Source organism: Dicentrarchus labrax, unplaced genomic scaffold (genome assembly GCF_905237075.1).
Source record: "Dicentrarchus labrax unplaced genomic scaffold, dlabrax2021, whole genome shotgun sequence".
NCBI lineage: Eukaryota > Metazoa > Chordata > Actinopteri > Moronidae > Dicentrarchus > Dicentrarchus labrax.
Genome location: NW_026136708.1, coordinates 16,042,078 through 16,056,455, shown reverse-complemented (window position 1 = coordinate 16,056,455; position 14,378 = coordinate 16,042,078). Strand labels below are relative to the sequence as shown.

Below are 14,378 nucleotides of genomic sequence, written 5' to 3'. Positions count from 1 at the left end.
ACTGGTTTAAAGAAAGAATAAGTAGTTGAAGTATTCAACTTATTTACTCAAATAAGAGTAAAGGAGTACAGGCTCTGAAATGTACTCAAAGTATAAAAGTACTCTCTTGGTTTCTACCTGCTGTTTCTGAATTACTCAGCAACAACACACTGATGACCTTTATACAAAACACTGCTGTCTTTAGCACTTTGTTTACCTTTTTATATTTCTCACACAGCCTCCTGTTAGAAACTGTTCCAGTTCATTTACTCACATTTCAATGAACACAAGAAAAGAAAGGGGTTGGGGAAAATAAATGCATAAAGCTTAAAAACACACAATGAAAAGTAGAATTAGAGGACAGTAATTCATTCAGTATGTTACTGTAAAAGAGTATTGCAGTAAAAGTACAGTCTAATGTTAATGAAGATAGTATTGTAAGGGTTGGAGGTGAATACTTTATTACCTGTATTGTGTCCACATTGACAAAAGCAGCCTGGAACTCGCTCATTCAGGCGACCCGGTGACTTGAAGAGGTCTTTACACATACAAAGAACTACTTTCAAATCCAGAGTAGGCGTCTAATTGAGACATTTGTTTACTCATCAAAACGTGTAGCAACACCAGGCTAGTGATGGAGACCTGCGTCTGATTGGCACCCTGCTTTTAATTGAAGTTTTATCATAAACACATGGTGGTTAATAAAACAATAGAAATCAGTTCAGAGTTGTTAGTAAAACCCAAACAGGCTACTGATTAAACACATTAATGACAGATCAATCAGTAAAGCCCATTTAATGATTAATCTGTCATTGAAGCCCATTGTTTCTCAGGAGTGCAGCACTGTTCACGGATTATTTGCTCTGTGCACATTTCAGACAAACACAAAGGTAAAGCTGCACAGACCTTACACGCAGCCATCCTCTGACTTGTCAATCACAGGTGTTGAGTTGTTTACATTATTAAGTTCCGCTCTGTCTCGCAGTTACAACTGGAACAGAGCAGTCGATTTATGTCTTCCTACCATGGCGAGTTAAAAACGTATCTAATTAATTTGGGAACGATGAAGAAGATAAAGAGTAAAAACTTGATTTGACTTAATTCACCAGATGCATCTGAAAAACAAATAACAGATTGTTTCCACAGCAGATGTTTAGATTTGTCACAGCAGGAAAAAGAGCAGGTGTCACTAATCGGCATCAAGGATTTGTAATATTCAAGTGTCCCCGGTAACCATGACAGTGTGACAGCGAGCCAGTGTTGCACAAACACCCAGGAACTCTGAATACACACATAAAATAATTGTATTCACGCCGCCACTTTTCACACTGTGAACTGTGCGTATGAGATGAAGTATTTTATTTTACTGTGTTGTTTGTTGTTTTGTTGTATCTGATTGTGTTTTATTTCCTGAAGAGAGGAGATTTGGTACCGTTCTTTGTAAAACTGGAAACATTTTCATTTCATGAGACTCAAAGTTGTGCATGACTTTAAAGGACCAGTGTGTCTCCGTCCCTTGTGTGAAGGACCCATCTGGAGCCAGTGTTTGGTTTGTCCCTTATGGGCTATGGTAGAAACACAACAAATCTCATGTTCAGGTGATTAAACACTAATGAAAACATACCTGTGAATATTCCTTTTCTGACATATCTGCCAATAGATGGATTAATAATAGATAGAAGTTGCACACTGTACCTTTTAATAATAAAGAACAACAAGAAGAATTAACTTTATATATATATATACACACATAAAACGCTGGAAAGAAAATGTAAAATCTGCACTGAGGAGGTATAAAAAAAAAAAAAGATTGAATTTTCTTTTTTTTTAATGGAAAAATAAATAATTGGAGGTAAGAAATGAGACATTAACAAACTATTTAACAACTAATTCAACCTCATCTCGCTGTAAACACTCCAGTGTTATTCCTGAGCTCATCAGACAAGGCTGCCCCCCCCACCTGGAGGAGCTCCGTTAACCCTTCAGCATCCCCTCACACGCGCCTCAACCTCCGCTTTAAGTTACCATGGTGACACGTCCTGCCTGCATAAAAGTGAGCCTCCTTGGTCGCGCACAGCAGCTCGCTCTGTGAGACAAGTCAAGGATTTTTTTTTTTTACCCGCAGAACAACATCAGAAACAAGCTCCAACCAATGCATCTGAACTCCTCTGACAACCGGACCGCCTCTGAGTTCACCTCCAAACTGACCCCCACTGCAGACATATGTGTGGGACTGACCATCCTCTCCGTCGGTATGTATCCACTCAAACCTGCTGTCTTACCCTCAAAACATCTTTAAAATATTTGTTCTTGACCAGCTGCTGGTCCCCTTAAAGCCTAACGCTGCTAAAACTTTATATAAACACACTTTTACTTGTTTCTGATTATGTTTTTCATCTAAATTATTCTAGTAATCAATATGGACACCCAGTGTCAATATGGTAATCAATATGGACACCCAGCTGGTTTAATGAAATGCAGGAAACATAGTAGGACTGAGCAATGGAGGCTGCAAAATCCTTTAAATGTGTTATTTTATCTTGGTTGTGCATTAAAAACACACATAAGTTATGTTTACTTTCTTTCACATTAAAATATCTGACAAATGATCTCTTGGGTTAACTTTTTACATAATCTGAATCAGAAATACTTTATTCTACTACTCGCACAACGTTAAAGAAATAGTACTTATATACAATATATAGAATAGAAATTAATGTATAGGTATATACATATAGTAAAGTAAAAAATGGAAAATAGAAATATAATAAGAGCCTATATACAAAGTAAATGTAAACATATTTCACAGAATGTGCTGAGAGAAATTACATAAATAGTAATGAGTTTTAAGATTGTGGTGTTGCGGAAGTTATAGATAATTACAAAGAATTACATAATAATCAAGTGAATTGCACCTTAAAAAGCCTTTAAACCTTAAAAAAAGAGCCTCCTCGGTAACCTGCAACCAAACACATTGATGAAGGTTTACCAACTCAGCACTAGTTACTCCTCAGGCTCTGAGTGTAAATGGAGGTGTGAGCCTGAGGTATTAACATTACCGTCTGTGTGTCTGTGATATACCTGGTAAAATGATCATTTTCATTTATCACACTATTTATTCTTGTTGCCTCTTTTGCTTCCGACTCCTTCACACACTCTTGATGACTCTTCAACAGCCAGTGTGTGTTTTTTTGTATTTCTAAGGAAGATAAATGAAGATACACTTTAATGCTAAAGTCTTTAATGCCATCTAAGGTTATTTCTTTTAAGTTTGATTGTATTAAAAAAATAAACAGAAATCCTCTTTCTTTTCTTCTATTTCCCTTAAAGAATATTCTGTTTCTATGTGTGTTTCCATCCACCTGTTGTTAAACATAAAATGTGACTAAATGAAATAGAAACACAGTGAATGAATCATGATACACACAATGTAAACTGTCAGTGTGGAGCGACGAGAAGACATGAAAGGCCATATTTCCGTCATGATTTCTGCTGTTTTTATTTATTCATGAACTTTCACTGGAGCTTTGTTTTGACTGTGTTTAAATTACATAATCCTGCGGCATCCTCTTCTTCTGTGGCTTAATGGCACCAGACTGGAGAGCGCCACCAACCGTTTATATCATGTGTTTTTTTAAAACAGAGAAGAGCTGCAAACAAATCGATAAGAGCAGTAAATCAGAACCAAACCAAAACAATGAGCTAAAAGACGCCAAAACACAGCTGACAGGAACTGCAGATCAATGATGCTCATCACTATGCAACACCTTTCACACAAATTATGTTTTCCCCTTGTTTTCTGTCCCAGTTCTGCTCTCTGTTCTGGGCAATGGGCTGGTTCTGGTGGTTTGTTACCGCAGGAGGAAGAAGATGGTGGGCTCGGAGCTGCTGTGTGTCAACCTGGCCGTCGTCGACTTCCTCTGCTGCATCTGCTTCTACCCGCTTTCCATCATTTCCTCCTTTAACCACACATGGCTGGGAGAAAACGTCACCTGCGTTTACTACGGCCTTGGCTGCTACATTTTCGGCCTGTGCGGCATGTTCACCATCACCGCCATCAGCATCATACGGTACCTGAAGACATGCTACAGCTTGGTTTATGGTGAGGCATTTGTTAATAACAACAATTTTTATAGCACTTATCCAAACAAGGTTTCAAAGTGCTTGACAGAATACATGAGAATAAAACAATCAAATATAACCCCACCAAGATTTACAAGTCAGACATCATAAAAGACTTTGCTGTTTTAAGCTGTGATTCAAAAGCAGGTAATACTGACACACCTCCACAGGCAGGAAATCCTAGAGGCAAGAGCTCCATCGTATAGCTGGGGGCTATACCTTCTTCTTAAAATCTTAAAATCAGTCCTGAACTGAACTGGCAACCAATGAAGAGAGGCGAGAACTGGAGTGATATGTGACCCATGACTGGTGTTTCGAGCTGCAGCATTCTGCACAAGCTGAAGCTGAGCCACTGAGGATTTACGGAGACATGTAAATGGTGTACTGCAATAGTCCAGGTGCAAGAAGACAAAGACATGAATAAGCCTATGTAGGTCAGGAAAACTCAAAGATGAATTATTCTTTGGTAATGTTTCTGGAGGTGGATGTAGCAATGTGGTTCAAAGTCCAGTTGAGAGTGACATCTAGATTTCTGGCTGAAGGTTTGATGTTGGTTGCCAGTGGTTGTTAAGGTGATCAGGTCCAAAGATTATAACATCTGTTACAAGGTCATCTATTTTCAGTAGCAGTTGAGCACTTCATTAAACTGCCCGGGCAGCTAACATTATCTGGCTGGAAGGACAAGTAGATTAGTGTATCATCGGTGTAGCATTGTTAGCAGACCCCATTCAAACGACAAATAATATAGAGGGAAAACAAAATGGGATCATGAATGGATCCCTTACATTTTTGGATCTGATGATTAAACATAATTTCCAAGAAAAATATTCTCTATTTGTCAGAGTCAAACCCTTTAAGAGTAGTTCAAAATATATCAACGCACTGATGTAGTCTATTGATAAGGATGTTACAATCAAAAGTGTCCAAAGGTATGTTATTTTCTTCATAATGGACAGGTGACGTTTTACAGCTCTTAAAAGCACATATCTTCTCTGATGATCTCAGAGTCCATTTATGCTTAATTCTTCAGGAGCTATTTTTAAAATAGCCACATAGCCTCAGTGGCTACATTAGGGATATTGTTCGTGATCAATAAGAGACGAATGTTGACAGAACTGAGGTGTTATCTTTCCTGAGAACTTTAGGGTTGTTTTTTTATGCAGTCATATATGGCAGCTTTGCATTTAATAGAGTTTTCTTTTAGTATTATAATTATTTATCCACTAAGGACATTGATAACAGCTATGAAATTGTTCAAAATAGCACAATCGAATATTAAAACACTTGATACAAAACAATTCCTACTTTACTTTTCGGTTGTAGTGTCTTTCCTGTACTGACATGAATCGTATCTTTTAATCAAACTTGACAAAAGGTTAAACTATTCCTGTAAGCCCTGAGGCGGCAAGGACTTGGACAAACACTTTTATATAACTAAACAGGTTTTGTTCTTCTTGTCAGCTGTGTGGCTGGAAGGCGCCAACATCCAGCTAGCGTGCTGTGCCATCTGGTTTGTGGCTGCACTGTGGTCTTGCTTCCCTCTGTTCGGCTGGGGTGAGTACGTCCCCGAGCCCTACGGACTGTCCTGCACCGTCGCCTGGAGGGGTTATCATACGTCAGCCAAGGACGCCTTCTATGTCATCTGCTCCTTCGCCTTCTTCACACTGGTTCCCGTCGTCTTCATCATGGTGTCCCAGTGTCAGATCCTCTACAAGGTTTACCGCTTTTCCTACTCGCTGTCTGCAAGAGGCATCCGCAACAACCTGCGATATGCTGAAAAACGACTCACCATGGTGAGCAAACAAAGTTTAAGATCAATACGTTTTTTGGGGAGGGGTTGGGAGCTTCTGTGCAGGACAAGGAGCTTCCTGAAATCTTTATGTTAGGCCAAAAAGATTAAACAAGTAGGGGTGGATCTAGATGGACCGCCACTGCAGCTGCCACAAGAGCTTGGTGTCAAATTCTGTAAAAATCAATTCATTCATTTAGATTAATTTTAAATATGTTAAATGTTAAAAAACTGAATAATTAACTGATTTATTATGGCCACATTTTAGACTAAGTGACTTCAGTTTACAATAAACACACTTTAGGGTGGAGGACCTCTTTAAGTAAAATGTTAATATACTTCATCTGGTTCTGGTTCAGGAGTCTGTGATGGTAGTGTAATGAGCCACATTAAACACACACAAACATTCAGTGAACCCCCTCGTGACCTGTATTGGTTTTTTTGAATGCAGATTTTTTTCTTTTTTTTTCACTCACACATCCATCTGTACACTGATTGTTTTTGGAGAGCCGTCATGTTTGCAATCACATCCACAGATGACTTTCTTTTGTCTGAGCTTTTGAGAAAGAGGTGCCTTGTTCTTGCTGTGCACAATGAGATCTTTAAATAAAGCTCATGTGGATCATAAGTCGTTTTTTTATCAGAGATATGGTGGTAATCTTCCAGCATCGCAATGTAATATTCCTGTCTCTTAATTGTATTAGTAATGGAGGTTACCCTTTATACCTTTATATAAAGTCTATGAATATGGATGGAGTTATTTTCTGTTTGTGATGGCCATCACTGTATGAATGTGTGTGAATGGGTGAATGTGGCACGTAATGTAAAGTGCTTTGAATGGTCGGAAGACTAGAGCTGATACATACATACATATATATAGTCCATTTACCACATATTTGAGCACTCTCTGTAACTGTATTTTCTCTTTGCAAATCAAGCATACTGGTAAGCCAGCAGCAGAAAATGACATATCTATATAATTTGTTTGTCAAAGCGGCAGTGAGCCACTGGACAGGGACCGCAGGTTGACCCCTGTCTTAGATAGATGTTTGGGAGGGACCTGGATTAAATGAGCTATAGTAAAAGATTGCCGGTGTGGTAAAAAAAACAAAACACAGTTGAGGTTGATTGGAAATTAAATATTAATATTATATTAAGTTGTGGAAGTCAGACACCTTTGTACACAAAGCTTCTGCTTAAGACGTTATTTAGAGCTTTAAAACAAAATTTCTTGCGTTGCTACTGAAAATAAACACTTTATTTAAAATAATGTGATGTAATGTGAACATGTGATTGATACTGTCATTACTCACATGACTAACAGAAACGTAAGATCTTTCTTTTCTAGCACAACCACGTTTTTTTGTTTTTAACAAGGGGAATCTCCTAGGAAACAGGTTTCATATTAGCGTACATCAGAATAAATGATTTGTTAAGTTTTGTGTAGTAATCTTCTGTAATCTGTTACTTCCTCTTTTAGATGTTTTTCTGCATCAGCCTGGGTTTTGTGATCGCCTGGGCCCCGTACGCTGTTGTGTCCTTCCTCTTCATTTTCCACAAGGAGAACCGGTACATGGCTCCTGAGGGCTTTGTATTCCCCGCCCTCTTCGCCAAAAGTTCCCACATCTACAACCCGTTCATCTACTTCTACTTTAACAAGACTTTCCAGCAGGAGCTCCGCTGCATGATCCTCTCTTTCTGCCCCAAATTCGGGGGGAATCGCGTAGGCATCCACATCGCCACGGGCCACCCAGGCCCGTATCCCATCCACATTCAGCTCCAGGAAAGAAACCACATCCAAAAGAAGAACTTTGGTTTGTCTCAGGACCGAATTCACAGCAAGAGTAAAGTAACGCACCCCAGCAGCCTCCATGTCCATGGCAGGCCGGTGTACGCCTGCTGGGGGTCCGTGTCGAAGATTACCCCGTCCCTCTTGGACAGTAAACCTGCCAAAGCCTCCCTGCCTGTCTCTATATGAACTCTATCACTGTTAATACAGATATATGATATAAAGGCAGCATGGTTAAACCGTCGACAGCCAACAACCAAAAAATCTTGTCCTGTTTCCATTCAATTAATCAGGGTCCAGGTTGCTTTTTTTTGTAAATTAAATAGGTTCTGTTTGGGTTGCAACTCTGAGATGTTTTTAGCAGCGAAGTTTAACATCGAGCTCCTAGTGAACTAGATTACCAGCCTGCATCCTGTTAAAGCTTCTATAACCTCTGTGGTTTTGAGTGAAACGTCTCAAGATGGACATTCATGTCTCCCTCAGGATAAATCAATTAAACTCATATTTAATGGATATGTATGTATATATCAATCAGTATATTAATGCTCATGTGACAACTGTCTTAATACTGTGAATGTTTGCAAGTCGTAAACATGGGAATCTTTCCCATTTCTCCTTTATGATATGAACGTGGTATACTCTAGTCTTGTTCCTGCTGTGACAAGTCAAAATGTGAAATGAAAGGCCAATTTCAATCCAATTTCAATCCAATTTCATAAGGTCAGTGCATTATTTATGCTGTTTCTTTAAGTATTTATACTGTCATTACATTTTTCAGTAAATTATTGTGTATTAATAAATTAGCTGAGGGCACAGTAAGTATGATTACTGAGATTAATTTTAAATGAATTAATTTCTACTTAACATTTTTAGCTTAAACACTCTACCTCTAAAACCTCTAAAATGTAAAGGATCTGTGAAAGTGTAGCAACATCATAAACCAATCAGCCATAACATTACGAGCACTGACAGGTGAATAACACTGATTATCTGGTTATCTGGCTTCTGTCAGTCGGTGGGATATATTAGACAGCAAGTGAACATTTTGTCCTCAAAGTTGATGTGTTAGAAGCAGGAAAAATGGGCAGGGTCATGGGCGTGGTCCGATTCCAACAGACGAGCTACTGTAGCTCAAACTGCTGAAACAGTTCATGCTGGTTCTGATAGAAAGGTGTCAGAATTATCACATTATAACCACCAGCGTGCCCCAGGAGGTCGTAATGTTACGGCTGATTGGTGTCACTCATTATGTGTTTTTTTTTTTGCTCTTTGTTGTTAGAATTTGAGCCTGCAGTTGCCTTTCACATATGCAGCAGATCCACTTTAAGGGCATTTGAACTCAACTACTGAACACAAAGAAACAGGAGCACCTGCTGTTTTCCACATAATGGAATTTTTTTTAAAAACAAATCCAGCTGAAAGCTATGATGCCCTTAACTCCTCTGCAATTATGCTCATTCACTGTGTGTGTCTTTGCGTGTGTGAGCTGTTTATACCCGTTGAACTCACAAATCAAAAGCTACATAGTTTTAATGTTGATGTTAAAGTGTTGAATCAATCCTCATATTTTCTGGGTTATTTACCCTCAAAACATTAACAGACTACAGGCTTAAGTCAAAGTGTCCGGCACTTAAATGAGCTACCAGAGAAGAGGGCGTCTATCCTGGCTGGTCTTTTAAACAACTTTATGTGATGTTTGTATTAACGATCTGTTGTCTGATACGTTGGTTATGTGAATACTGTTGGTCCGGGGATAATAAAGCTCTCTTTTAATGTTTGTATTTGTAATATTTTGTACATTTATTGCTCAGTTACTACCTACCTTACATACTTATGTAATGTTCTGTCTGATGTTTACCCACATTGTCAGGACATTTGAGTGTTTCTTCATACCTTTGATGTGTTTCTTTCTTTTTTTAAATGAATTTGGGGATTTAAAAAAAAAGATCTTGCATCTTAATTGAAGTCTATTCTCTGTTTTTAGCTCTTGTATTTTTCTTTCCTTTGTGTCCTAATGAAGCATCTTGAAAAACTATATTTTTTCTAAAACAAACAAACAAAAATATGTCAACAATAATATGTTTCTACAATGTAGTACACTGATCACATCCATTTTAACTGTGATTATCTGATATATTGTACACCGCTCTTTTCTGATTATATATATTGCAAGGTTCAAAATGCTCAAATATTATTTTTTTCTATTCAGTCCACGGTCTAACTCTACTGTGATGAATCCAATTAAATAAAATTCTCTTACAGAGCCGAATGAGCTTCCTCTCATTTCTTAACGCTCATTCTGAGTGAGTTAACAGCTTCATGCATGTTAATGAGAGACCCATTTATTTGTCTGCTCGCCCTCACTGTTTAAAGAGTTCCTTGTACTCCATTGTGGCAGCAATTAGAGCTTTACACAGTGTTTATGTGAGTGGAGACAGTGACAACTCTCCTGTACTCTTGATGATTTAGTTTATTTAATGCTGCTATATCAATGTGTGTTTTCATTGTCATTCATAGTGATAAACCCACACAAAGCTTGTTTGTGTTGTAGCTGCAGGCAGCTGGTTTCAGCTTAAAAGCTTTAAAAACCAACAGTACGCTCCATGAAAAGCACCAAATGACAGACAGACAAAGTCTGCCAGCTGGTGGCTAGCTGGTGAACATAGTGTATTTACCGTCTTATTTATGTATTCATTTATTGTTTGTTTGTTTTTTAACCCATTTTGCCATCTGTTTTTGTCTTTTTGTATGTATTTGTATGTGAACAGTCTGAGTATCTGGATACCTGCATTTCCCCAAGGGGATTAATAAAGAAACCTATCTATCTATCTATCTATCTATCTATCTATCTATCTATCTATCTATCTATCTATCTATCTATCTATCTATCTATCTATCTATCTATCTATCTATCTATCTATCTAGACTAAAATAGGTATCGGACTTACACTATAGCTTTTGACGACGCCGTCACTTTCACTGTAGTTTCACGCACAAATTGAAGAAAATAGACTTGAAAAATATGCTATAACAGGGAGACAGATAGCTCAGCTTGTGGCCCATGCACCAGGCCTGAGTCCTTGTAGCAGCGGGTCATCCCCTTTCTCTCTCTTCCCTTTCCTGTCTATCTTGATCTTGATTATCCTTTCCAATAAAGTCAAAAAAGCCCCAAAAATATACAAAACATGAAGCCAAATAAATATGTTGCTCGGTCTGCTCGAAGCAACTTGATTACACAATCGCCATAACAGTTTTATACAGTGATAATATCTCTATGTTGTGTTTACAGCTATTCCTCTGTCCCCAAAGGGCCCTGGTGTCTGCAGATTTAAACAGAGCGAATAAAACATCATCATTGTCATCAGCAGCTATTTTAAAACTGCAGCATTTAAAATTTTAAATTTTTTAAAAAAATGTAACACTCAGGAGACTTCAGGAGAAAAGATTAAAGCCCTGGTTATATTCTGTGTCCGACCTGTGAGAGATGAGCAGTGAGCTGTTAAGTGAGGCTCTGTTTATGTGCTTACATGTTATGCAATCTCTTGACAAAAGGCTGCATTGATGAGCAAAGCTGCAAAGTGTTTCCTCCGTGGTCCAAATCAACAACAAGACATAATTGTATTTCTCTGTATGAACTCGCCATGGGGTTGTTTCACTGGAAATTCTACCATCGTGACGTACACTCAACAAATGCTGTGAGAAGCGAGGAAAGAACATAAGTACGCTATTAAAGGCAGAGAGGTGCTCTGGTTAACGTGTTCAAACATTTGAGTTTGAAAGCACAAAGAGGTTGCGTCTGGGAATGCTTTACAAAGAGGCAAATCAGTCTATGGCAGCGTCATTACTTCTCCGTGCCAATCAAAACACACACATGCACATGCTTCTAGAAAATGGAAACCTGTGTCAAAGCTTTATCTAATAAAGAAATCATAATGTGAAATGTCATCCAACCCATCGCTGCCACTTCACCAGACAGCCAAGATCAAACCATGAAAACAACTCAGAATTGGCTCCACGCTGAGTTTTTGAAAACTGGATGGAAACTTTTCTAAACAAGGCTAAATGGAGTCGTCCAGGACCAACGCCAACTCGAAACGCTAATGACAAAAGGGCAAAAGTGCTGTTTGTTTATTTGAATGCCCCCTAAATAGTTGCAGGTCAGGTGAAATGGAGACCCTGAATTTCCGACAGACGTAAATATGAGCAGTAGAAGTTAAAACTTTAGAGGCTGCAGGAAATCTGTTGCTACCGTCAAAATATGGGACTAACCCCCGACTTCACAAAGTAAACCATGAAATATAATAGATATTAAAGGTCTAGTGTGTAACATTTATGAGGATCTGTTGGCAGAAATGGAATATAATATTCATAGGTATGTTTTCATAATCACCTGAAATTGAGAATTGTTGTGTTTTTGTTACCTTAAAATGAGCTGTTTTTATCTACAGATAATCCTTCCATGAAGGCCACCATGTTACTACAGTAGTCCATAAGGGACAAACCAAACACTGGCTCCAGGTTTGGGCATTTTTTGTAGGTTTTTTTTTCTTCTGTAGTTTCTCCCTCATGCTTGAAAGGAGAGGGTGAAGCAAGTGAGTCTGCAACTACACCACTAGATGCCACTAAATCTTACACACTGAACCTTTAACTCCAATACTCACTTTCCTTTTAGTTCAGTTTTTGGTCTCCACAGAGAACCCAGAGAAACAACATTTATAAAGCCTAATACTGCCTAATACTTCAATGTTTTACTAATAAAGGTTTTCTGGATCAACAAAAGGTCATCTCTGGTTAGGTTTAGGTAACAAAAGCACCCTTGATAGGGTTAATTGTGGAGAAAGATGTTGAGAAAGACAGAAAGATGCTTTGGTCTTTGTGGTTTGAAGATAGTTAATTGTTGAATCTTATTCCCAGCGTCTGTGTTTGAGATTCAACAATCAGCTGTTTTTTCTCAGCTCTGATTTTTACAGATTATGTGTTTTATGTTCTACTGTCATTATATAGTGAAAGTTTCATCAAATATGAGATAACGTTATTTTTTTAATAAAAGTTACCTCCTGCAGTTTTCAGTACTTTTCCTTCGGTGTGATAAAGTTGGTAATCGGGAAAAGTAACAACTCAGCCGGCAATTCGTGATAATATGACAATTAAGAAAAAGTATGCACTCTTGGAGAAAACATAATGGAACAACAACAGTGTAAACAACAATCACCCTGGTGATTATGTGTGGAGCCTGTCGTCAATACTGAATCACCAGAGCAATCAGATATAAAAAGAGTCACAGGGTTAAGAATAAATGTGGGTCTACGAGGGAGAGATGGAAATTAAACATCACACCTTCCCTTTTCTGTCGAGGAGTTTTGTTTCTCTTTCCAAATGTGTTTCTAAAAGAAGGAAGTTGCTTTTGTGCCTCTGCGTGATGACACTCATCTAACATGTGACCCTTTATCACAGCTTGCACAAATCTATGTGATTTTCAACCAGAAAAAAAGAGTTTTCCTTTTCATATTTTTTATATTTTTTAATGATTTAAAACCCCAGCAACATTTCTCTCTTGTTATTAATCGTCTAAACACCACTTTATTCTATCTTGTGCCCCCATTGTGGGGGTTGGGAACAATGAATTAGTATTAAAAATGTAAATAAATTCTGTTTATGTAACTAATTGATACTCTTTCCAAAGCTCTCATATTTTCTGCCGCTGACATGTTGAAAGTTGTTTACATAACTCATCAATTTCACAATTTCTATCTTTCAGTTTTGTTGTTCTGCTTTCTTTGCTGAATTATCTCTCATGGGGATCAATCAATATGTCCAAAGTCTTTTCAGTTTGGGGTTTATTATGAATGCTCTCGTATTATCTACATGATTGTGAATGTTTACTTTGATGTAAAAGATTGTTCTTTCAACCTTTTTAATTTAGGACAAGACGTATATTTCCCTACTATTTTTCTTTCTTTTTTCTCTTCCCTGTTTCCAGTGCTGTCTGTCTGTCTGTCTGTCTGTCTGTCTGTCTGTCTGTCTGTCTGTCTGTCACTGTCTTTTTGTGTGTGTTTGTGTTCTCCCTCCCTGGCTCCTGGTGCACAACTGTATGAAACAGCTCATCGCCACACACAGCTCACCTGCCTATAGAGCTTTTTTAATTTAATAAAAATGTTGTCTTTTGTTGTTGTTTTGATGTGAGATTACACATTCTACATTCAAAGCAAATACTTTGTGTATCATATATTCTATCACCCTGAACATACAATCCCAACATATTCTGCATGTATTCATACTGTGAGAAGTGGATCAGGAGGTGTGTCTGTGAGTCGGCTGTGATTGGCTACGCTGGGTCAGAGATTCAGAGCTGTTAATTTATTGCAGTGTGTCAGTTTACTCTTTTGGACAAACTATGTCCCACTGGCTCTGCCTAATGTCGCCATAGCTGTTCCATTGAACAGAAAGAGATGCAATTCAAACATTTCTCCCTTCATAAATGTTCTCCTTTCATTGCTGAGCTCTCTCCTGCTTGTTGCTCCCAGTCAAACCCTTTAAGTTTAACTCCAACCAGTCAGTATATTAGCTTATATTAGCTGAAAGGAAAGTAGATTACACTATTGGCTTAAAAACTCAACTCTAAAAGTACATCTGTTTGTGTGTGTGTAAGCACCTCTTCATGTATGCACAAAGGGGGGGATGGGGATGTGTGTGAGACCC

At 38.2% G+C, this 14,378-nt stretch overlaps 1 protein-coding gene across 1 annotated transcript; it reads left to right on the top strand.

The window, feature by feature from the left end:
• Positions 1-1,935: 1,935 nt before the first annotated feature.
• opn8c (opsin 8, group member c) lies at positions 1,936-9,456 on the top strand. The gene is made up of 4 exons (XM_051408680.1): positions 1,936-2,231; positions 3,788-4,081; positions 5,563-5,894; positions 7,371-9,456. Exons 1-4 carry the CDS (start codon positions 2,132-2,134, stop codon positions 7,866-7,868), a joined length of 1,224 nt encoding a protein of 407 aa, XP_051264640.1. The 5' UTR covers positions 1,936-2,131; the 3' UTR covers positions 7,869-9,456.
• The last annotated feature ends 4,922 nt before the right edge of the window (positions 9,457-14,378 follow it).

What these genes read in the sequence shown, in the direction of transcription:
- opn8c (XM_051408680.1), top strand. Translation starts at nt 2,132, where the DNA reads ATGCATCTGAACTCCTCTGACAACCGGACCGCCTCTGAGTTCACCTCC. An exon ending in ACTGACCATCCTCTCCGTCG is followed by an intron (nt 2,232 to 3,787) that starts GTATGTATCCAC and finishes TTTCTGTCCCAG; the next exon opens with TTCTGCTCTCTGTTCTGGGC. An exon ending in CTGAAAAACGACTCACCATG is followed by an intron (nt 5,895 to 7,370) that starts GTGAGCAAACAA and finishes TTCCTCTTTTAG; the next exon opens with ATGTTTTTCTGCATCAGCCT.